This window comes from Hoplias malabaricus, chromosome 17 (genome assembly GCF_029633855.1).
Source record: "Hoplias malabaricus isolate fHopMal1 chromosome 17, fHopMal1.hap1, whole genome shotgun sequence".
Lineage (NCBI taxonomy): Eukaryota > Metazoa > Chordata > Actinopteri > Characiformes > Erythrinidae > Hoplias > Hoplias malabaricus.
The window spans coordinates 28,929,208-28,952,712 of record NC_089816.1 but is presented as its reverse complement, the minus strand read 5'-3'; the positions used below and the strand labels follow the sequence as shown (position 1 = coordinate 28,952,712).

Below are 23,505 nucleotides of genomic sequence, written 5' to 3'. Positions count from 1 at the left end.
GTCTCAGATTCTGTCTTTTGACTGTGCGGTTGGTCACTCTCCTCTTTAGCCCAGAGAATGCAGCATCCATTTCCAAAAAGAATTTCGCACTTTATCAGATTTATCAGACCAAAGCAACTTTTCCTTTTACTCAATGCACCAAATATGGAGTATGTTCTTTACTGCAATACCTCTGCTTTGGTTTGGGAATCTTTACACTAAATACTGGAATATTGCGGTAAGAATTATATAGCATTCAGCCACACAAACATTAGAGAGGTCAGTTGTTGATGTTGGATGATCTACTAATGTACTCCAGAGAATATACTTTCAATGCGCCAAAGCTGGTGGGGCTTATACCCTTCAAACCATGCTATCCATTGAGCATGGTGACACTAGGTTGCTTAGAGCCAGTTCTACAGCATTTACCATATATGTTGTGTACAGCTGAACCTGTGTTGGCAATTGATGCACCTAAAGAAATCAATCAAGAGGTGTTTGCATATTTTTAGACTTGTAGGGCAGTTACTTAAATAGGCGGCACTGTGGCACAGCCGGTAGTGTCGCAGTCACACAGCTCCAGGGACCTGGAGGTTGTGGTTTAATTCCCGCTCCGGGTGACTGTCTGTGAGGAGTTTGGTGTGTTCTCCCCGTGTCCGTATGGGTTTCTTCCTAGTGCTCCGGTCTGATTGGATGGATAGGCAAAGTGTCGCCTATCCCTGTGAAGGACTGGTGTCCCCTCCAAGGTGTATTCCCGCCTTGCACCCAATGATTCCAGGTAGGCTCTGGACCCACGTGACCCTGAACTGGATAAGGGTACAGATAATGAATGAATGAATGAATGAATGAATGAATGAAACTTAGATTGTTAAAGCCTCCAATATGCATTATACTTCATGGTGTCTGATCTCCACAGTACAGTCGCTTGCGTGATTGGGTTCAGCTTTGGCCCCTAGTCTGTGGAAGCTCTGTCTCAAAAATTCACTGGACTTAACACAGCAGTTGCTGTTTATTCACGTAGTTATGTAGTTCCTCAGTGTTACTCTTGGACAGAAAGCACAAAATTAATTAGCCGTGCATGTCAATTGCATTACCAAAGTTCCTGATATGGCTTAGCCCATGGTCTGTGGACACTACAGGCATGGAGAAGTCACTTGAGTGTTAGGAACACTGTGTCTTGTCTGTAACAGAGCAAAGACATTGTGTGGAATGTTGCATTTGGAAAATCCCACACTAAAAGACTAATTAAAATTGCAGTTAGGGTAAATGTCAACTTGCACTATGTAGATTTTGTAAACTGTGTGATTAATTAATAATATTTGGTCTGGATTAGGAACACCTATCTTGTACCTACAGTCACTGACCACACAGGAGCACTTTGCATTTCTACAGTTGTGGTGTAACCAAGCAGGGTTTCTAGAGATTTTCAGTGTCACTGTTGAACTAAGAATAGTCCACCAACCAAAAATAACTAACCAACAGTATCCTGTGGCCAGTGTTCCTGTCCACTGACGAAGGACTAGAAGATGACCGGGTGCAGTGAGTTTAAAAACTCGGGCAGCACTGCTGGGTCTGATCCACTCATACCAGCACAACACACACTAACACACCATCGTCAGTGTCACTTCTGCACTGAGAATGACTGTCTAAATCATACCCGCTCTGTGGTGGTCCTGATCACTGAACAGCAGTGTGAAATGGGGATAAGATAGTATGCCGAGAAACACGGATTGCAGTCTGTAATTGTAGAACTATAAAGTGCTTCTGTGTGGTCAGTGGAGCTGATAAAATGGACAATGAATGTAGATACAAGGCAGGTGTTCCTAATCTAGGGATCGTTCAGTGTATAGGTATTATAAGTATGTTCTTGGGTTCTTCAAGAAAACTGTTTTCTTAAATAAGATATACTATTACTCAGGCACAGCTTTTTTAAATCACGAATTAATGTGTTTATTCCCCAATCGCACCCCTTTACAGTATGTTGTCCAAAGGCACAGGCAAAACTGACTTGCAGATGGAATTATATCTGTGACCAGAATTTGGAATGATTTTCTGATTATGCAGTATATATTTTGGCAACTTTTAAGTGTAAGATAATGAATGCATTTAGGCTGCCAGAAAAGTTGTGCAACACAAATATTCCAAAGAAAATATTTACTGCACATGATAATATGGAAAGGCATTGATATATGCAGAATTAAAAATGATTCATTAGCCGTTAGCAGATTAAGGCATTTGTTCAGCAAAGTTTTCCAAAAGAAAGAAACTTCAAATTGTATTAATAATAAATTAAATGCTGATATATTAAAATTATATGTCTATATTTCTTAAAGTTTGTAGACACAGGATGCAAGCACACTGGTGTGTAACTGCATACATAGCTTATATAATCTCCATGGGCAAGCTTTGTCCATTCAATAGGATGCTCAATAAGTTAACACGCTCAATGCCAACAGTCAGCTAGAAGGGTATAAATCCCCACAGGATAAAGCTGTGGAAGATTAGAACTGCATACTCTGAAGTGGCATTCTTCTAAAACTAATCATCCAATATCAGTATCTGACCTCACCAATGTGTATGCATGCTGAATGCAATCAGATCATCACAGCAATGTCCCAGTATCTAGTTTAAAGCCTTTCTAGAAGAGTAAGGAAGCTACTGCATCAATTACCCTCGAGTTCAGAAGATACATTGCAAACCTGGGTGTCTACAAACTTTTGGCCACAGAGCATATGCATTATTAATGTGAGGATATGTCAGAGTCTGTTCTGAGGGCAGTTATTTCCCTTTTTCATTCTCAAAAGCAAAGCTGAGTTTCTTTGGAATTCTAGCAGTGCTGGAGACTTGGGTTTGCAGAGATGCAGCTGGAGGATTGGATGGTCCATCCAAGGTGATTCTGGCTGGTCCATTCAGACTGACCTTAGCTGGACTTTGGAGGTCTTTGTGAGCCGACTTGGGGTTTTGACCCACTGTTGACAGGTGGAAAAAGCAACCGTTATTAAATGTCAATGCAAATGCATAGACTTCTTTTGTCTCTTTCTGTTTAAGGAATTAGAAAGACGTTTTAGGGGCACATACCTGTTAATGACCTGGAGAAGCCTGTACCCCGCTGTCTGCTTCTTCCCACTGATTCAAGTACAGTCACAGGATGGTCATTGAATGTTTCATCACATGGGAGACAGTGTGTAAGTAGTTTCCTTTTTTTTGTTATTTTTAAGCAGTTTAAAGATTAAAATGACCTTGTTTATTACAGAATATAATCTGTTGCTCTGCATATTTTGTTAACCCCCTTTCACCCTGTTCATCAATGGCCAGGACCATCACTGCTGTGACACTGATGTGGTGATGTGTTGTTGTGCACTCCTATGAGGGGATCAGACACAGGAGTATTACCTGCCCTGTGTTGGTCCTGTGGGTGTCTCGACCATTGAGAAACAAGTTGATAAGGGGTAACAAAATAAGATACAGATGGGCCATACTATAGTAATTACAGTGCTTCACAGGTTTAATTACGGAATTACAGTGTAAACATTTATGGTAATTGGAGCTGATAGAATGGACAATGAGTTTAGAAAATAGATTTTTTTTTGTTAATCTTGGCAGACCATACTATAAAATGCTGTACAAAAGTATCTAGATATGAAAGTTGTTCAGTAAAATTAGTATTAGTTCTGAAATAGAAACTAATATTATATTAAATACAAACAATAAAAAATATATCCTTTGTATGTTTGCAGGTCAGCACGGTGGTGCAGCAGGTGGATGTCGCACTCGCACAGCTCCAGGGACCTGGAGGTTGTGGGTTCAAGCCCTGCTCTGGGTGACTGTCTGTGCGGAGTTTGGTGTGTTTCGCGTGGGTTTCCGCCGACGGTCCAAAAACACACATTGGTAGGTGGTTTGGCGACTCAAAAGTGTCCGTAAGTGTGAGTGTGTGTCGCCCTGTGAAGGACTGGCGCCCCCTCCAGGGTGTGTTCTCACCTTGCGCCCAATGATTCCAGGTAGGATCGCGACCCTGAACTGGATAATGGACGTTACAGATAATGAATGAATGAATGTGTGTTGGCAAAACCATTTCTTAACCACTCCTTGACAAAGTCTATTTATTTTAGTTTTATCAATACTTCGTTAGGTTACATCAAGTGCTGTTAATGGGAATGGACATATCCTATAATGCACTGCAAGTTAGGAGCAAAACTCTTAAAACCAAAGTATTCATTCATTCTGTTTGTGATCACGTTGGGTCTAATGCCTACCCAGAATCACTGGGCGCAAGGCAGGATCATACCCTGGACAGGGCGTCACACTCATCCACTCACTTTCACATATGGACCGTTTTGAATAGTCAATCCACCTACCAAACTGTGGGAGGAATCCCATACAGACACACAGAGAACTCACCCTAACCCTAATTTCCTACAGACCCTAACCCTACCAGTTCACCACCAAGTTTTACTAACCTTTAATAAGGAGTGCTCTTTTATTTTTAAGAATGTAGACTAGGAGTGGTCAGAACTTGAACCTGGCTGACGTGTGTCTGCGTGGAGCTGTGTCTCTCTCCCAGACTCTGGTGCCGCCGCAGACGTGATTTCCTGCTGGCGTCGAGTGTGAAGTCCTGGTGAAGTGTGTGTCGGCTGTAGGCTGTAATGTGCTACAGAAACACAATCATATAATCACAAACATAGCATACTGTCTGAGAAAACTAAATGTGTGTTTAATATTTAATGCAAGACTTGTACTTAGATTTTTAACTCTGTGAACCTAGGCTTATTATTTAATTGAATCTCATTATTATGTAATTATTTAGTAGATGTTATGTAACTAATACCAGTTACATACGTATCAAAGTGAAGAATTTAATTTTAGACAACAGACAAACCATTAGGGTCATGGGGTTAAGACAAAGACATGGTAATAGCTTTTTGGTTATATATATATATATTTTTTTTTAAAGTAAAAGTAAAGTGCATTTTTACTTTGCATTTAACCTTTATATTAACATTTTTTTCTTGTTTTTTTAGTATACCTCCTTTTTCAACTTAGCAGTGAAGATAATCATTTTTTCAGTGTGATCCTATGTTTACACTGAATAATACAAAATGAATGATCTAGTGACTGTATCATTTTAAAAACAGGGCATTAAACAGTAGATATCATTTCAGGCTTCAGGCTGTTTACCAAAAACCAAATTCACAAATGTGGATTTTCATTGCAATGGATACATATATTTTGATACTATTTTCTAACACAAATTCTCCAGGCCAGTGCCATACCTTATTGTTGAAGTTGCGCAGGTTCGTGGATAAAATCCTCCTTATGCTGTCCATCTCCTCTGGCAGTAATGGTCTACTCTGTGTTTGATTTTCCTCACTGTCATAAAAATGCAGCAGAAGTTAGGAGCCTATGGTTTTGTTCGACTGAAGTCGTTTATAAACTTCTATTTCAGTTACCGGTCTCTGTATCAGTGTAATTATTCATCTTGCATGTGTGTTTTCTCACATTGCAGGCGATCTCTCTTTTCTGCCCTCGTCATCCTCTCCCATCTGTTCCCGGCGTTCCAACTCCTGGTAGAGCCGCACGATGCTGGACTTGGGTTGCTTGTCTTCTCGGATCAGAAATCTCTTCAGGTACTTTGTGTTGAACTGTTCGAACCTGTAGATGGTGTAAAAAAACTGATGCAAATTTATTCTTTTTTTTTTCTTTTCACTAAACCCACCTGTACCATAGCTGTTTTACTGTAGATGGGCTGAGAATGGCCCATGTTCAATAATATTTGGCTACTTTTTGGGTGTATTTGGAAAATCACTAGTAATCGTAGACTCAAGTTACACAATGTGGCCAAAAGTTTGTGGACAACTCATCCCACTTTCCTTCTGAAATCAAGGGTATCAATAGGGAGAATGTCCCTTCTGCTGCACTAAGTATTAGATGTTGGAACATTTCTGTGAGGATTTGATTGCATTCTGCATTAAAGTAACTGAACTCCGACTGTGAGGGCTACAAATATATTATATACTAGCAGCACACTATTATTATATGAAGATATTGATCTCAAATTTTGATTTCTCTTTCTTGCACATTATGCGACTATGTCATGCTTTTCGCAAGAATATTTTATGGAGGACTATTCTCAGTTTAAAACTCCAGCAGCACTGCTGTGTCCAATCCACTCAAACACCACCTCCACATCAATGTCACTGCAGTGCTGAGAATGATCCATCACCCAAAACCATACCTGCTCTGGGGCGGTTTATGGGTGCCCTGAACATGAAAAGGGGTAAACAAAGAATGCAGAGCAACAGGTTGACTACAGTGTAATTGTAGAGCTAAAAGTGTTCCTGTATGGGGCAGGGTGAACAGACAGTGAGTGTAGAGTGTTGAATGTAGAAAGGAAGTGGTGATAAAGTTATAGTTGATCGGTGCATACGGTCAGTGAAGCTGATAAAATGGACAATTAATATGAATACAATGAGATGGCTTTTATGTTATTGCTGATCTGGGTGTATTAACGTCCATTTGATTTTGAGATTCACAAAACAATAAACCTGTTAGAACAATATGTCCCAGTGTAAAGACCTACACTGCCCCCTACTGATGGCTTTGTACATATGCAGCAAAAATATACAGATGCACCATGATATAAACATGCCAATCACATAAATAGTTTCATACAGAACCAAACAGCATTATACCTAATTACAGGTCCAGCTCTGTCAAGCAAATTAAGGAGTACATAAGAGATAATACTTGTCTTTCCAGTAGTGCTGACCCCAATAGCCAACAACATCTTCAATCCCTGACAACAAGTGGTCCAAGAGCTGTGAAAAGAATGATGTCAGTGTGAATCAGGTCGAAACATGCTATGGTTTAAATGCCAGTTCCCACTATGTATACTGTGTGCATGTGCGTGTGCGTGTGCGTGTGTTTGTGCATGTGTATTTACAGGAGAAGGAAAAAACCTTAAAATGATTTTTTTCAATGTAATTAATATATGCAAGTAGCTTAATTTATATTTTTCTAAATATCAATTGCATGATAAACATCCTTTGTTTGTGTGAAATGATCTTTTACTTTACAAATTTTTCCTCAGACAATAATACTGGCAACCAAGGAGACTGGTCATTTTGTAAATGGGAGTTTGAACTTTAGTATAAGCAATGAGGAACTGCCAAGTGTGACATTAACCTATGGTATTCTTTGTGGCTTTACTGAAGGGCGAACGTCTTTATAAACTAAAATCTACAAGATGACATATTATAATTTTCATATTTGTATGTAATGACTAACATTTGAAAGAACTACGTCTATGGTACATTGGCCAACAACACAATCTTTTTTTACTGTAATAAATAATTTTACTCTTAAATGCTTAAAAGCTTAATGTAAAATCTTATTCTCTAATTACTGTTTGCAGTTTTCAGTTACTACATTTTTTGGTGCTTACTTGTAATGTTAGATCTTAAAGGAACATTATATACATATTTTTTACTTAAAAATGACTTCCAAATCATTGTGATGTTTCATTGACATGTAATATGGAGAACGGAGCCTCTGCCATTGCTACTATAGGCACTGCAGAAACTGCGTTATGTAACTTTAGGTTTCAGAACAGTGCTGTAAAATTTATAATTATAATCTGAGGCTGTAGGGGGAGTCCATGAGTGAAAATACCAATTCTTACATTGTGTTCCTTTATGTACTACTCCTGGGGACCTAATCAATGAGGATAGCTCATATGGCTATATCTCTAAGACACTGGGCAGATACGAAAATAACCTCATTAGATTAATCTGACTGGTTGATTTTTGTCTGTTTCAAGACATTAAACCTATGTGGTTAGATTGTGGTTAGAACTACATTCAGCTGGAAAATAGATCTCCAGGATCAAAGCTACTGACCACTGATCTAATGACCTACTTACCCTGCAATGTATCTCTTCACTCACTGTGGGCAGAACTCTCTTCTTCTTCTTTACATCAAGAAGCTCGACCAGGGGCTTGATGGTCATACCCTGAAGCACATAATGGACACCTATTGACAGACTCATTCTTATGACATCTCAGATACTTATCTTGTACGTATTAGCTGCTGATCTATTTCCTGTGTCTTGTGAGATCTTGTGTGCGATTATTAACCTGCACAAACACAGTAAACAGAATGACCACGATGGTGGTGGTGATAAATAGATTTTTCTTGGGGAGTTCATTAGTAAGGAAGACCAAAGAGAAGCAGATAGCCCCTCGTAGGCCACCGTAGGCGATGATGAACTGGTCACGGAAGGTCACAGCATTGCGGCGAAGTTTATTGACCACCGCGGTGAGGAGAAGGACACCTGAGGAGTGTTGAACAGAGGAGAGGAATTTGTAACACTTTTGAAAACCTGTTTAAACAGATGTCATGGTTTTTGTCTGCACAGTAAGAAGCATGAAGTATAAAGCATTTCTACGATCTGTGCTCACCGAGGGTCCTCCAGAGCAGACAGAGGAAGAGTGTGGAGCAGATGAAAGGCCAGCTCCACATATGGACATCCTGGATGGTGGATACGCCGAGGAAGATGAAGATCAGGGTCTCGCTCACACTGCTCCACATTTTTAGGAAGTACTTGATGGTGGTGTTGGACTTCTCTGAGACATTGGCCTCCACATACTGCTTCATAGTCACAGCACAAGTCACAATACTGTGGGGAGCACGGATCATTTAGAGACATGGTTCTGTTGGATTGTAGCTTGTCTTTTACATATCTGAATATTTATGTAAAGGCTTCAAAAATAGTTACTTCCTTGTTAGAATGAAATGGATTTGAAGATGTTAATACACTGACCATTCACAGAGCAGGTATGATTTTAGTGGTGGTTCATTTTCAAAGCTGCTGAGAGACTGATGTGATTGTGATCTTAAGGTGTATGGTGTTGGTTTGAGTGGATCAGACACAGCAGGGCTGCTAGAGTTTTCAAAGCCCTCATTGTCACTGTGGGACTGAGAATAATCCATCAGCCAAAAAAAAAAGACAAATCCAGCCAAGAGTGTCCTGTGGGAAGCGTCCCATCTCCCCTGGTGGACTAGAAGATGACAAACACAAACTCTGCAGCGACAGTGTTTAAAATCCAGAGCAGCACTGCTGTGTCTGATCCACTTGTACCAGCGCAACACACACTAAAACACCACAACTGCATCAGTGTCACTGCAGTGCTGAGAATTATCCACCACCCACATCATAATCATACCTGATCTGTGTTGGTCCTGTGAGGATCCTGACCATTGAAAAACAGGTTGAAATGAGAATAAAGTCTCAAGAGAAACAGGTGGACTACAGTCGGTAATAGTAGAACTACAAAGTGTTCCTGTACGGTCAGTGGAGCTGATAAAATGAACAATGAGTTGTAGATACAAGATAGGTGTCCCTAATCCTGTGATCATTCAGTGTATAGATACTATAGAATTGACTATATGTGGAGCACCCGGAGGAACCCACTCGGACACGCGGAGAACACACCAAACTCCTCAAAGAAAGTCACCCAGACCGGGTCTTGAAGCCACAACCTTAGAACCCTGGAGCTGTGTCATAGCGACACTACCTGATGATGTCATGAAAATGTCATTGTTTTAACTGCTTGTTATAGGTTAACTGACGTCATATGAGTTAATCGTGACGGTATTTTAAGATTACATTCAAGACCTACATGGCTCTTTTCCTGACATCATGGGAAAAACAACACAAATTCAGCCCAGACATCCCAGCCCAGAATTTTCGTCCTTGACAGTCTGTTACATACTCTAGTGCAATTAACGAATGCTTGAAGGTACCTCATTAATCTGGCAACCATCATACTTTTCAGGAAGGAGACATGTTCTGGCTTCTACAGATGAATACACTTTTGCACACACACACAAAAATTCGGATCTTCTAAATTGACAGCAAGGAAGAATCCACTACTACAAAACTGCTATGAAAAGGTTGGGGGGCAAAGATTATACTTTTTGGGAAACTGTTAACTAGTCTTATGAAACAATAATGGAACTGTTGGATAAAAGGTGGAGGAAAAACATTATATAATTCATGAAGAGGGCAGTATTATTGTGTGAGGGGGCTTTGTTCAGGAGGGACTGGTGCACTTCATAAAATAGGTGGCGAGAAAGGAAAATTATATAGAGATATTAAAGCAATATCTCAAGACAGCAGCTAAGACTGCACAAATAAGCATTGACTCCAAGCATATTAATAAAGGTTTAAAGGCAAAATGGCTTAAAGGAATACTAATAAGTATTAAGGGTAAAATATCAAAATCTGAGTTTCAGTAAATGTGGCTAAGGTTTATGTAAATTTACGACTTCAAATCTTTAAATGGAGGTATTTTTACTGTGTCAAAATCTTGCTCAGTTAAGATATGGGAATATGGGAACAACATACTCTATATATAGCTTGAAGAAACTCCCAAATAAATAAGGAAGTAAAATCATGAAAGAGTACTCCACTCCAGTGCCTGTTAACTAAATATATCTGCTCACCTCATGAAATTTAGAAACCTTAATATCAACTTACATATATCACCTGCTCGATATTTCTTTTTTAATACCCTACTACCCATGCAAAATTTTCTCTCCTATTATTTGTTTTGTATGGACCCCCTAAGGTGAAATGGTGGGTTTATTTAGCAAGTCGTGGCCACTATATAGTATTTTGAGGCCACGAAATAATATATTGAGGCTACAAGATAGTATTTTGAGGCCACGAAATACTTTATAGTGGACATGACTTGCTAAATAAGCCCACCGTGTCACCTTAGGGGCTCCGTAGTTTTGAGCTAGCTACCCCAATGCTACCCCTCTGGGATTGTAAGGCTAGCATGGACTTCCAGTGAGACAGACCAGTCATCAGTTCTTTTCTAAACTGCCAATAATATACTGTCACTGGACAATTAAATGTGCTGGAGGAGCCAACATATTCACTGTTTAACACTGCACACACTGTGATAAAGGGAGAAAAGGGCCCGTCTTACCCACACAGAGAGCTGTGCTCTCATAATCAAATAAACAGGGGTCGAATAAACGATATCCAAATGCGACAACAGACCTCCTGCCCCACTTTAGAGATTCACCTGCTCACTATTTCTAATAATGTGTACTGCAGAAGTAGACCAAAAGGTGGCAGCACTGCAAAGTAGCAGTCAGTGTGAATTAGTCAGTGTTTTTACCTTTCCTAAAACTGCTGAAATACATTTTTTTATTAAACTGTGATTTCACAAGACAAGAATGAAATGCCTATGGGCCTGAATCACCAGGCTGACACGCAATGATTTAGAGTAATTTGAACATTATTTTACAACACTGCCATCTTCTGTCTTCTACCGCAATATACAATTTTCCATTCAGAAATAATGAACTGCTTTTAGTTGCTTTAATACTTTGGACATAACAGTAAGTTTTCTTAGTTTAGAAACAGTTGATCAAAACTAGATTTCTGTATTTTTTTATGTAAGTGAAGGTTTGTTGGTTCTCAAGAAAACATTGGTGATGTTGACATTTCCAAGGCCAGATTTCCTGAAACTTAAAGCTCTTTTATTTGTAGAGCATTATCTTGATTGAATGAGAAAACAGATGGCCTATGTTCATTCAACATAAGAATAAGGGGACGTTTGATCAGAACTGAAAAGTTTCTCAACAAATGGCAGAAATTAACACTTTACAAGAACAAAATTTTCAAGAATCCTACATAAACTCATCATGACAACTGATATAAACTTGCTTAGAGATTCTTTAGGGTTGTTTGTGACATTAGGTCATCATGCCATTTATTTGTGTGTGTGTGTGAGATGACAACACTTTTATTTTTATATTTTTTTATACTTTGTATTTCACTTCCTGTAAAGTATGATCCAGCTTCTTAAAGTGAAATGAGAGATCTCTAACTATAGTGCTCACTACAACAATAGTATTTGCTCAAGCAATACATTTGTTGATGCAATAAGAGGAAGTCAGAGGTTGGTTAACCATATCCTGAGATATACAGAGGCTATCCTGTGCCATTTTAATCATTCTTTCTGATCATTCTTTCTGATGATAGCTGCACAAGTGCATAGAAATGTTTATACTAAGTGAAATTGTTCATGCATTTAACATGAAATGTACTTTTTATAAATTATAACTGATTGTAAAAACTTGTAGACAAAAACTTGTTTTTATTTAAAGCTTTCTCATGGAGATGATCAAGCTTGGCATATTAGAATGTCTTTGTCAATAAAGAGTAGAGGTTAAAGTAGCTGAATTCACTGATTATAAACGTGTGTAAAAAAACTACTCACGCCATGATGCCGGAGAACTGAAGCATTTCTGAGGTGAGGTAGGACAGGTAGCTGTAGAGGAAAATGAAGAGAGGGGCGATGACCTGGGCTCGAGCCGTGAAACGAGTGGTAAGGGCAGCAAGAAGCCCAAAGAACAGGCCCACAAACAGGCCTCCCAAGCCCACCAGCACAAACTGACAGACCCCTGTTAGCACGTCCACACCAGACACCGAGGACATACGGAGGAAGGACTCGAACAGCTTATACAGCACCTGCACAGCAATGAGAGAAATTCAGACTTCAGCCGTGGAGATGTTAAACTCACTCAGATTGATTTTATTTGGACACATAAATGCCACTTTTAATGACTACTGCAGTCTCAGAATTATTCAACCCCTTCCTGACAAGTGTTTTTAGTACTTGGTAGTGCACCATTTTTTGCTGTCATGACTTGCGGCAAATGTGATGCATAGCCGGACACCAGCTTCTGTCAGGAATCTTAGCCCATTCCTCAGGGGCAACAGCCTTTAGTTCACTAATATTCATATGTTTGCCTGCTGCAGCCACCTTCTTCAAATCCCACCAAAGCATTTCACTGTAAGCATAGTAGGTGCTTCATTGTATGCAGGGTGTTCTTTTCAGCATATGCTTCTTTCTTCCTCTTCCAGACACCTTGATGATCTGTAGGCCTAGAAGTCCTATGCCAAATTTCTGTCCCAAAAAAAAATCCCAAAAATTTCTGTTGCTTATACTTATGAGCATACTGGAGCCATATTTTCTTTTGCAGTCATTCATGGGTTTGAACACCCGCCTTGTCTGGAATCTGATGACAGCTAATGATAATTTCTGTCAAATTTATTGTAGCCAGTGTTACTTTAATTTTTAACTAGCAAAACAATTAGTGGCTTTATTTTTGCTTTTGTAAATGATTGATCTGTTCCCTTTTTGGACTACTCTCTTGACCCTGTTTGTAACATGCAATCAAACATCACAGTCAATAAACTCCTAGCCAGTCCAGGTGTTTTTGTTTTTGTTGTTGTTTTGTTTTGTTTTTTATTTCTAGCACAACTGATGCAACTAATGAAGCTATTGAAATGAGCAACATGTGATTGGCAAATTTGTGCTCTTTTTAGGAATTCTGTTCAGGGGATGAATAATTCTGAGACTGCAGTAGTCATTAAAAGTGCATTTTGTGTTGTATTTGAAGAAAACACTTGTTATATTAGTTGTGTTGAGCTATTTAAATTGTTTTGTTTGGTCTGGTTTAAACAGCTAAAAGTCTGTAAATTGTGCTGAATAATTGTGAATGCAAATATACATAATCATAGACAAAGCCATGTTTCAAAACATAAAGATAAAACAGTCTCAGGCTCTGTTTGATTTCATGTAACAAAATTCTTTGAGGTAACTTTTACAAACAAATACTTTTATTTTATTTGCAATTATTGTCAAGTTTCTGAAAGAAGCATCAGACCATTCCGAATGGTTTAGTTGAGATTTGAACAGTGAAACAGCTGAACAGTTATTTTAAAACAGTTGAACAGCTGCTAAAATCTAACTGTTTAGATTCTTCACCCTCATCTGAAATATAACCCTCCAGTCCTGGAAAATCAAGTGTCCACTCTTACCACAGTGACTGCATCATTGAGCAGTGATTCTCCAAACACAAGGATGTGAAGTTGTTCATTGACATGGATCTCCTCAAAGACAGACAGCACTGCCACAGGGTCCACAGCAGCGATCAGACTCCCGAATAGCAGAAAGTGGAGCAGACTGACCTCCTTCAGGCCCCAGTCACCAAGCTGACAGAGCCCATAGAGCGAGAGTCCAATGCCCAAAACATTCCAGAGAGTGCCCAGCACAGCGTACCACAGGATGGTGCCCAGGTTCTCAAAGAAGAGTCGACCTGGTAGGAAATAGCCAGCGTCAAGAACAATCGGTGGGAGCAGGTAGAGGAAGAAAGCTTCAGCACTCAGGACTGGTGGGGCAGTGTGGCGAACTCCATAGATGACCCCTCCGACCAGTAGGCCAACCATGATGAGCAGACAGCTCTCAGGAACCACAGCAGGGATCCGGCCAGACCAGTGAAACCCTTTGGAGGATACCATTGTGTCATATTATGTTGAAACATGAATTAAGAACAAATCACACCACACCAAACTTTCAGGAAATAAAGAACCACATTAGGGAATCCCAAACCATCCACCTCCATATTCTGAAGTTAACAACTAGAAACTATAATAATATGTAACAGACAACTGCAGAGGTGAGAAATGTTCAGAGTGATGCTGTTGTTCTCTTCAGACATCTCTCTTTGCTGGAGCTCAGTGACTGTGGACAGCTGGAAAGGAGTGTTGAGGGAACGGGTGAGATCCTCAGAGATGCCAGAGGTTGGAGGGGTTGAATGATAATAACAGCTGGCCACTTCAGAATGGTTCAGGGTTGTGTTCTCATGCATTCGTAGGTGCATTCTGAGATATGTTGAAGTCATTATCCTGCTTGACCTGTGACCAGTGACCAGAACCTTGTGTGTTCTCTCTTAGACGTGAGGCCTTCTTAAATGGAAAACAGTTTCATGGCTACAGTAATGAATGACACTATTTAAAGGTCTGTCTTCAGATAAGCTTTTTCTTCAATCTCAGTTCAGTTTTTGAGGCCACATCTGTTGATACTGGTTATAGTCAGTCACATGGGCCTTAAATGTCTGAATGATTGTGATGTGTGACAAACTATTTGGAAATCGTCTTGTAGCATTAACATTGATCATACACTTTTATTACAGTCTTTCTAACATTGCATGCAACTCTTTTGCTTTACCTTCTCTTTCTGTTTTATAAAGACGCAAATGAAAAGAAAAACATGTTTCTGCCAAAACATCATGTCCATTTCAATTGGTTAAATGGCTGATATAAGAATGATATCTATAATGGCATCTGAAAATCTTGACTAATTTTTGAATAAGGCTTAAAATATCAATGGAAAGTCACTTTTTTCACATTCCTTTGCAAACCAAATGCATTCATGTGTGGATTTTATTTTAGCATTTTCCAGGGCGAATTATACAACATTTAGTACATTCATTCATTCATTATCTGTAACCCTTATCCAGTTCAGGGTTGCGGTGGGTCCAGAGCATACCTGGAATCATTGGGCGTAAGGCAGGAATACACCCTGGAGGGGGCGCCAGTCCTTCACAGGGCAACACAGACACACACACACACACACTCACGGACACTTTTGAGTCGCCAATCCACCTACCAACGTGTGTTTTTGGACTGTGGGAGGAAACCAGAGCACCCGGAGGAAACCCACGCAGACACAGGGAGAACACACCAGCTCCTCACAGACAGTCACCCGGAGCAGGAATCGAACCCACAACCTCCAGGTCCCTGGAGCTGTGTGACTGCGACACTACCTGCTGCGCCACCGTGCCGCCTCCATTTAGTACAAAATAAAATGAATTACTTGAAAATGTACATGTCTCCGTTCAAAAGTGCATCCTGATATGTGGTATGCAAATATAAGAAGTAGAAAGTGAGTGTTTTCTACCCTTCTCCAATAGTGGCATAGTGTAGCTTCTGCAGTGCTGAGCTCACAGAGGCTCTGTTTTCACTATTAAATGTTAGTTAAACATCACACTGATTTTGAAGCTGTCATTTTAAAGTAAAGATAATATTTAGTGTTCCTTTAAGTAGATGGAAGATGTGCTTAAGACCAAATCATCGCAAGACTTTAAGATAGCAACACATGCATGAGAAATGAACTAACTTCACTGTTCAGATATTAGGAACTACTTTGAGATGACATGTATGTATCCCTTCAGATTCGGTAAAGCATTGTAAAATAGTGTTTTGTGACCAACAATATTGTACACACCTTATCAAAGAAGGCATCCATTGACAAAACTCAAGTGGATCAAGTGAGTTATGGCATTATTGATACAGTAATATTAAATAAAGCTCAGAATGTATGCTTTTTCTAACAGGCCATATCTGTTACGAAATATTTTTGATTGGCAATTCTCACCTAGTTTAGCCAGTGATGCCAGCATGATCCACAGCACGATCTCAAAGGGGGCTTGCACATGGTGGTAGTCCACACTGAAGAGTCTGAGACTGTAGTTGCCATGGGTCGTAGATGGAGGTGGAGGGATAGGGCTTGGAGTAAGAGCAGAAGAAGTGTCCAGCAGTAATAAGAGAAAGTGGATGTAAGTCACTGTGAAGGGGATCCAAAATTTGGGCATGCTGGTGCCTGGCCAGGGGAGTGATGAATAGTGGGATGGGGCATGTGTATTTGTGTGCGTGTGTGTCTGTCTATCCTTCCGCTCTACCACACCCCACCCTGCCTCGCTTCACTGCTAATGGATGCACTCAGCCACTAATGTGCACAGGAATCCCTGAGCTAGCAGTGGAACACAATCAGCTGTAAGGGACTTTTAAGGGGCAGGCACGTCAAAAAGACCTAGATAGAAAAGACTGTTAAAAAATATACAATAAGACTTCGATCTGATCCATTAAACTGCAAGAAAGTTTTGCCATCCTCAGAGAAAATAGCAACAATAAAAGACAAGCTGATTGTGGAAATTTTATTATTTGGTGTAATTGCACTGTTGAAAGTACAGTACCAAAATATAGCAGCAGGTGGCAGACGAAAGATTAACATTTTTGCTGCATATTCTACAAAAAGAAGACTAGTTTTTAAATGTTACATGAAAAATTTCTCATTTATTTAAACTTTTTAAGTAAAATAGATAATAGACAATAGATAATAGATTAGATTAAATGTTATTGTTATTATAAACAAGCAACCACACACAAAGAACGCTTCATAACATGAAATGGTGACCCATTTATACGTTGGAAATGAGGCATAATTTAGTTCTGAGTTGACACAGAGGGAGTTTGGTGGTCTAAAGTGTTCTCGGTGTGGGTAACCTGTGTTGTGATTTAAAGGAACACTAGGTAAGATGGGGTGTTTTTGCTTCTGGGCTACCCCTACAATTGCAATTTAATTCATACAGCGTTAAAATCAAGAGGGAAGGGGAGATGGGGGGTTAGTTTCCTACCCTCCTCCAAAAGTGTTGTGTGTTTCCATTGCACGGTACCTACTTGGCTCGGCACGTTCTACATGCTTTTTGTTCCCTGGTTCCAGGTGGCTTTTCCACTAGCATAGCTCCCCACAAAATGTAGCCGGTGATATTTTAAAACATCATCTGTAATGGGAACCCGGGGCTTTGAAAACCACCACATTGAGAGCTGCCCAAAAATACAGCTGCCATTGTGAGTCAAATAAAACAAATGTGATCGCTACTGAAGCTTGGAGATTTTACAAACAGCTAGTTTGTGCTGGAGGTCTGCATTTTGTCATGACTGACTAGTCTCTCAGGGCAATCAGCACTCTGAAAGATTGCCATGTCAGGTTTTAGTCCCTACTCAGCTCGCTTGGAACCACAAATGAGCAGGGACTAAGAAAGTACCCAAATGTGCCTAATGGAAAAGCAAAAAAGCAGTAGAGTTGAGCCAAGTCATTTCAGTACCATGCAGTGGAAAAGCAGCATAATATAATGCAGTTCTTGCTGTGTGAATCCTGGAGTAGCCAAGACAATAAAGCATCACATTAATTTGGAAGCTATAATTTCAAAGTAAAAGAAAAACTACCTGGTGTGTGTTAATATAATATTTAAAAAAAAAATCATCGCTGTTAAGTTGTTCTGCATTAATTTGACATGAAATTTTATTCTACATGCAATATATAGGGATTGGTTCTCCCTGTGTCTGCATGGGTTTCCTCCGGGTGACTGTCTGTAAGGAGTTGGTGTGTTCTCCCTGTGTCTGTGTGGGTTTCCTCCGGGTGCTCCGGTTTCCTCCCACAGTCCAAAAACACACGTTGGTAGGTGGATTGGCAACTCAAAAGTGTCCATAGGTGTGAATGTGTGAGTGAATGTGTGTGTGTGTCTGTGTTGCCCTGTGAAGGACTGGCGCCCCCTCCAGGGTGTATTCCTGCCTTGCTCCCAATGATTCCAGGTAGGCTCTGGACCCACCGCGACCCTGAATTGGATAAGGGTTACAGATAATGAATGAATGAATGCAATACATAGGTGTACTGTCATTTTTTCCACCTATATATATATATACCTATACCTAGCATAGGTGAACATCCCAATAGGTGTGCAGAAATGAGCATTTACATACACTCTGTTGTGTACACTGCCTCTGCTCAACTGTAATGTATGTGTTCTGTGTGGACAAACACACACACATAAAAATGGATAATAACAGGTGCTAATATAATGATAACATTCTTCAAAATAATTCAGTAAAGTGCTTCAATATAAGGTAATGTATATAAAATAATGCTTGGACTGTACCACTGCAACAGCTACAAACAGATTATGTACTTTCAGTTTATTTACATGTACATTTCTGGCAATGGGTGTCACTAATGATAGTTCTGTCTTTAAGCCCTTTTCAAAGATTGTCCGAGTGTCCAGGTCTTCTGGACTGCTCTATGTTGGAGATGCGGAGGACTGGAGAGCTGAATGTGGAGCTGACTTTCTGGCTGTGGTGGCCCTGGCCACTAGTAGTGAGGGTGGGGCTTGGTCTGACCTCAGGGCTTGAACCCAGGAGGACTTGCTGATCGAGCTGTAAGAGGCTGGGCTGAGGAAGGAGAGGTAGAAGGCTGCAGCCTGGAGATGACCCAGGGCAGGCCAGCCTCTCTTGCATGTACTGACTGTACACTTCCTGCAGCTTTCTGTCCAGATAGCCATTGATCATGGAGTTAGTGGGCGGCTCTCCGTTCATCACAATGCTGCTGTCCATCACAAGGTAACCGTCATCAGGGAGAGTGGCCTGTTGCTGGGGAATTAACTGAAGCTGCTGGGGGATTGACTCGTCCATGTGCGATGTCTGCCAATCCTGAAGATTCACAGGGTCAGTGTGAAACTCTTGGCTTTCATAGAGGCTCCTCATTTGCATTTCAGGGATATTCTGAGCATTGCTGGTCTCCAAACGTTTCGGACTTACATAATATCTGGAAAAATAGGTGTCAGGGGTGGAGTAAGGAGCCATGGATCCTGACTTTTCTGATTTCTGATGCACATCCACATGCTTTACTTGTAAAGGTGCTTGCTCCACAGGTGCTGGGATGTCTGTAAATTACAGAATGTTATGAAAATGTACAGTACTGGGCAAAAATGAGTCAACATTATACTCACTGAATTGCAATGAAAGCAGCATTTAAAGGAACACTAGGTAATATTTTACCTTAAAATTACAGCTTCATTCCGGGCTCAATACTGCAAAAACTGCATTATGTATTTGAGGAGGGTAAGAAAAAACCCATCCCTCACACCTTTCCATTGGTTTTAGCACAGTGCTGTAAAAGTGAATTATACTCTGCAATTTTAGAGTGAGCCCTGGAGAGAGAGAGAAAACATTACCTGTTGTTCCTTTAAGTACAATTTCCTAATTTTTCAGCATATATATATATACAGGGGTTGGACAATGAAACTGAAACATTAATTTATTAGTACGGTGTAGGGCCTCCTTTTGCGGCCAATACAGCGTCAGTTCATCTTGGGAATGACATACACAAGTCCTGCACAGTGGTCAGAGGGATTTGAAACCATTCTTCTTGCAGGATAGTGGCCAGGTCTCTACGTGATGCTGGTGGAGGAAAACGTTTCCTGACTCTCTCCTCCAAAACACCCCAAAGTGGCTCAATAATATTTAGATCTGGTGACTGTGCAGGCCATGGGAGATGTTCAACTTCACTTTCATGTTCATTAAACCAATCTTTCACCAGTCTTGCTGTGTGTATTGGTGCATTGTCGTCCTGATACACGGCACCGCCTTCAGGACACAATATTTAAACCATTGGATGCACATGGTCCTCCAGAATGGTTTGGTAGTCCTTGGCAGTGACGCGCCGGTCTAACACAAGTATTGGGCCAAGGGAATGCCATGATATGGCAGCCCAAACCATCACTGATCCACCCCCATTTTTCACTCTGGGCATGCAACAGTCTGGGTGGTACGCTTCTTTGGGGCTTCTCCACACTGTAACTCTCCCAGATGTGGGGAAAACAGTAAATGTGGACTCATCAGAGAACAATACATGTTTCACATTGTCCACAGCCCAAGATTTCCGCTCCTTGCACCATTGAAACCAACGTTTGGCGTTGGCGTGAGTGACCAAAGGTGTGGCTATAGCAGCCCAGGCGTGTGTATTGACCCTGTGGAGCTCCCGACGGACAGTTCTGGTGGAAACAGGAGAGTTGAGGTGCACATTTAATTCTGCCGTGATTTGGGCAGCCGTGGTTTTATGGTTTTTGGATACAATCCGGGTCAGCACCCGAACATCCCTTTCAGACAGCTTCCTCTTGCGTCCACAGTTAATCCTGTTGGATGTGTTTCGTCCTTCTTGCTGTTATGCTGACGTTACCCTGGATACCGTGGCTCTTGATAGATCACAAAGACTGTCTTGGTCACAGATGCGCTAGCAAGACGTGCACCAATAATTTGTCCTCTTTTGAACTCTTGTATGTCACCCATAATGTTGTGTGCATTGCAATATTTTGAGCAAAACTGTGCTCTTACCCTCTGCTAATTGAACCTTCACACTCTGCTCTTACTGGTGTAATGTGCAGTTAATGAAGATTGGTCACCAGGCTGCTCCAATTTAACCATGAAACCTCCCACACTAAAATGACAGGTGTTTCAGTTTCATTGTCCAACCCCTGTGTGTGTGTGTGTGTGTGTGTGTGTGTATATATATATATATATATATATATATATAGAGAGAGAGAGAGAGAGAGAGAGAGAGAGAGAGAGGAGCCTCAACAACTAAGTATTGTATAAAATTTGTGATTTTTATCATATCAGAATTACTGTTCTGTCTTTTTATTTTTAACTTCTTACACACTTCTCAGTTTTTTTAAAAAAAAAAAACATCTGCCAAAGTATTTTTCCAAAAAGATTTCCAAAGTTCAAAGTCATGATTTTTCTGTTTATTATTTAAAAATATACTCAAACTCCAGTTTTACCAATTTCGGTATTTGGCTGTAAGTTGCTCAAAAATGCTATTCAGTATTAAACAGTTTTGGAGGCCTTTGGAGAAGGTGTAATTTTCTAATTAAATTTAGGAATGCCTAATTTGACTAGAATCTTTTTTTCATCTAGAGCCTACCTTTCATGTTGGAGACAGTGAAGGCTTCAGGACAATGGTCGGCAGGAGGGGTGAACACTTTGTTTAGGGGTGCTGGGTTGATGTGTGGTGAGTGAGGGTCCTCTTGTTTATACTTCAGTAAATGAATGAAGCTTTCTCCCAGCATGTCTGTTCAAAACTTGAGATACAACAGCACCATAGTTTAACTGCAGCAACATCATTTTCTTCAAAGCTGTCAGACTGACCCAGGAATTAAAGTCTGCTATGTTTGCTTTGAAAATGTACTAGTATTAATGACGTACAGTACTATGTAATGTCTCAGAATGTATTTAAAAGACAAAATCCATTACTGATTGAGTTGGATTCAGAATAATAAGCATATTTTCTGTGGAATCATTTTGGAAGCAGCCAATTATATTTTTGTTGTACTGCTCTGATCATGGCAGTGGAAATAGAGTAACAGAGGAAGTAGAGTATAATTATTTAAAATTATAATAAAAAGCAAATTAAGCCACAGAATGGTATTTATAAACTGTACTATTTATTAATACCTTGTCATATAAATTCCTAAAAAGTAATGTGATTTGAAACGAGGCTTTTATACAACAACCCAGTCTGGACATCGATTGCACAAGATTGCATCAGAAAGCCACTTACCAGGTTCATGGATTTGTAAAAGGGTATAGTCTCCAGATGTGTAGATTTATCCAGTGATATTGATAAGGTCTTCAGTTACCTCTTTCTCAAAACCACGATAACAGAGGACAATAATAGATTCTTCCACATATTTATAATCCTCTGCTGTCTGAAATGGAACAGGAACCGAGGCTCAGAAGCACGAGTGCCAGAGGTCACTGTTTAAGGCGAAATAGAAACTGCTGTGGTCCAGCTTACGAAATGAGTAGATCCCTAATTTTCCGGACACCGAGATCTTAACTGAGTTTGCTTTAGAGAAAGTGTGACTGCATAACCTTTTGCAACATTGTTAACAAAAATCCTAAAGGATTTTACAGCGAAGATTCAAGTTTCACTACAAAAAAAACAGTACACTAGGTTTATAGGGAGACTGCACTAAAACTTTGTTTCTACTCCATTCTCTCAGCTCCACTGACCACACAAGAGCACTTTGTAATTCCACGTACAGACTTTAGTACATCTGTTGCTCTGCGTGTTTTGTTTGCTCACTTTTATCCTGTCCTTCAATGATCAGGACCCCCACAGAACAAGTAATATGTGTGTTTCGTTTGCATGAGTGGAACAGACAAAGCAATAACTCTGGTGTTTTTAAAGTGTCCACTCTATTAGACACAGCTACCTTGTTGGCTGAACATGTGAACATCTTCTAGCCCAGACACAACGACAACACAGGACACTGTTGGATAGATAGTTTTGGACTATTCTCAGGCCAGCAGTCACACTGAAGGGTTTAAAACTCCAACAACACTGCTCTCTGATCCAATAATACCCGCTCTATGGTGGTCCTGACCATCTATTATAGAAAGTGGGCTGAAAAAGTACGAAGTGCTCTGGTATGTTCAGTGCAGTTGAGAGAATGAACAGTGAGTGTAGAAACAATGTGGTGGTCATATATATTCATTCATTCATTATCTGTAACCGCTTATCCAGTTCAGGGTCGCGGTGGGTCCAGAGCCTACCTGGAATTATTGGGCGCAAGGCAGGAATACACCCTGGAGGGGGCGCCAGTCCTTCACAGGGCAACACAGACACACACACATTCACACATACGGACACTTTTGAGTCGCCAATCCACCTATCAACGTGTGTTTTTGGACTGTGGGAGGAAACCGGAGCACCCGGAGGAAACCCACGCGGACACGGGGAAAACACACCAACTCCTCACAGACAGTCACCCAGAGCGGGAATCGAACCCACAACCTCCAGGCCCCTGGAGCTGTGTGACTGCGACACTACCTGCTGCGCCACTGTGCCGCCCGGTCATATATATATAAAGTCCTTTAATTTATTAGATGTCAGATGAGTGTCCACAAACCTATGGCCAGTTTATATAAAGTAAATTGGAATCAGATGTTGGCCAAACATTTTTCAGAAGACAACATTTCAGAAT

General features: G+C 40.4%; 1 protein-coding gene and 1 long non-coding RNA gene across 3 annotated transcripts; both read right to left on the bottom strand.

Annotated features, from left to right (window-relative positions):
* Window positions 1–1,940: 1,940 nt before the first annotated feature.
* On the bottom strand, window positions 1,941–16,522 carry LOC136673298 (sodium/hydrogen exchanger 2-like). Of its 2 annotated transcripts, XM_066648699.1 has the most exons (12): window positions 16,281–16,522; window positions 13,883–14,346; window positions 12,276–12,526; window positions 8,436–8,653; window positions 8,112–8,308; window positions 7,898–7,987; window positions 6,724–6,794; window positions 5,476–5,628; window positions 5,250–5,346; window positions 4,499–4,627; window positions 3,058–3,105; window positions 1,941–2,948 (listed from the first exon to the last, which is right to left on the bottom strand). In XM_066648699.1, the coding sequence occupies exons 1-11, from the start codon at window positions 16,495–16,497 to the stop codon at window positions 3,061–3,063; spliced, it is 1,932 nt and encodes a 643-aa protein (XP_066504796.1). In that variant the 5' UTR covers window positions 16,498–16,522; the 3' UTR covers window positions 1,941–2,948; window positions 3,058–3,060. The 2 variants fall into 2 exon arrangements, with proteins under 2 accessions (XP_066504796.1, XP_066504797.1); XM_066648700.1 differs by lacking the exon at window positions 1,941–2,948 and having other exon boundaries at window positions 3,081–3,105; window positions 4,437–4,627.
* Window positions 16,523–19,040: 2,518 nt separating this feature from the next.
* LOC136673924 (uncharacterized) lies at window positions 19,041–22,920 on the bottom strand. The gene is made up of 3 exons (XR_010795981.1): window positions 22,077–22,920; window positions 21,441–21,597; window positions 19,041–19,401 (listed from the first exon to the last, which is right to left on the bottom strand). It is a non-coding gene; the product is annotated as an uncharacterized lncRNA (long non-coding RNA).
* Window positions 22,921–23,505: the final 585 nt, after the last annotated feature.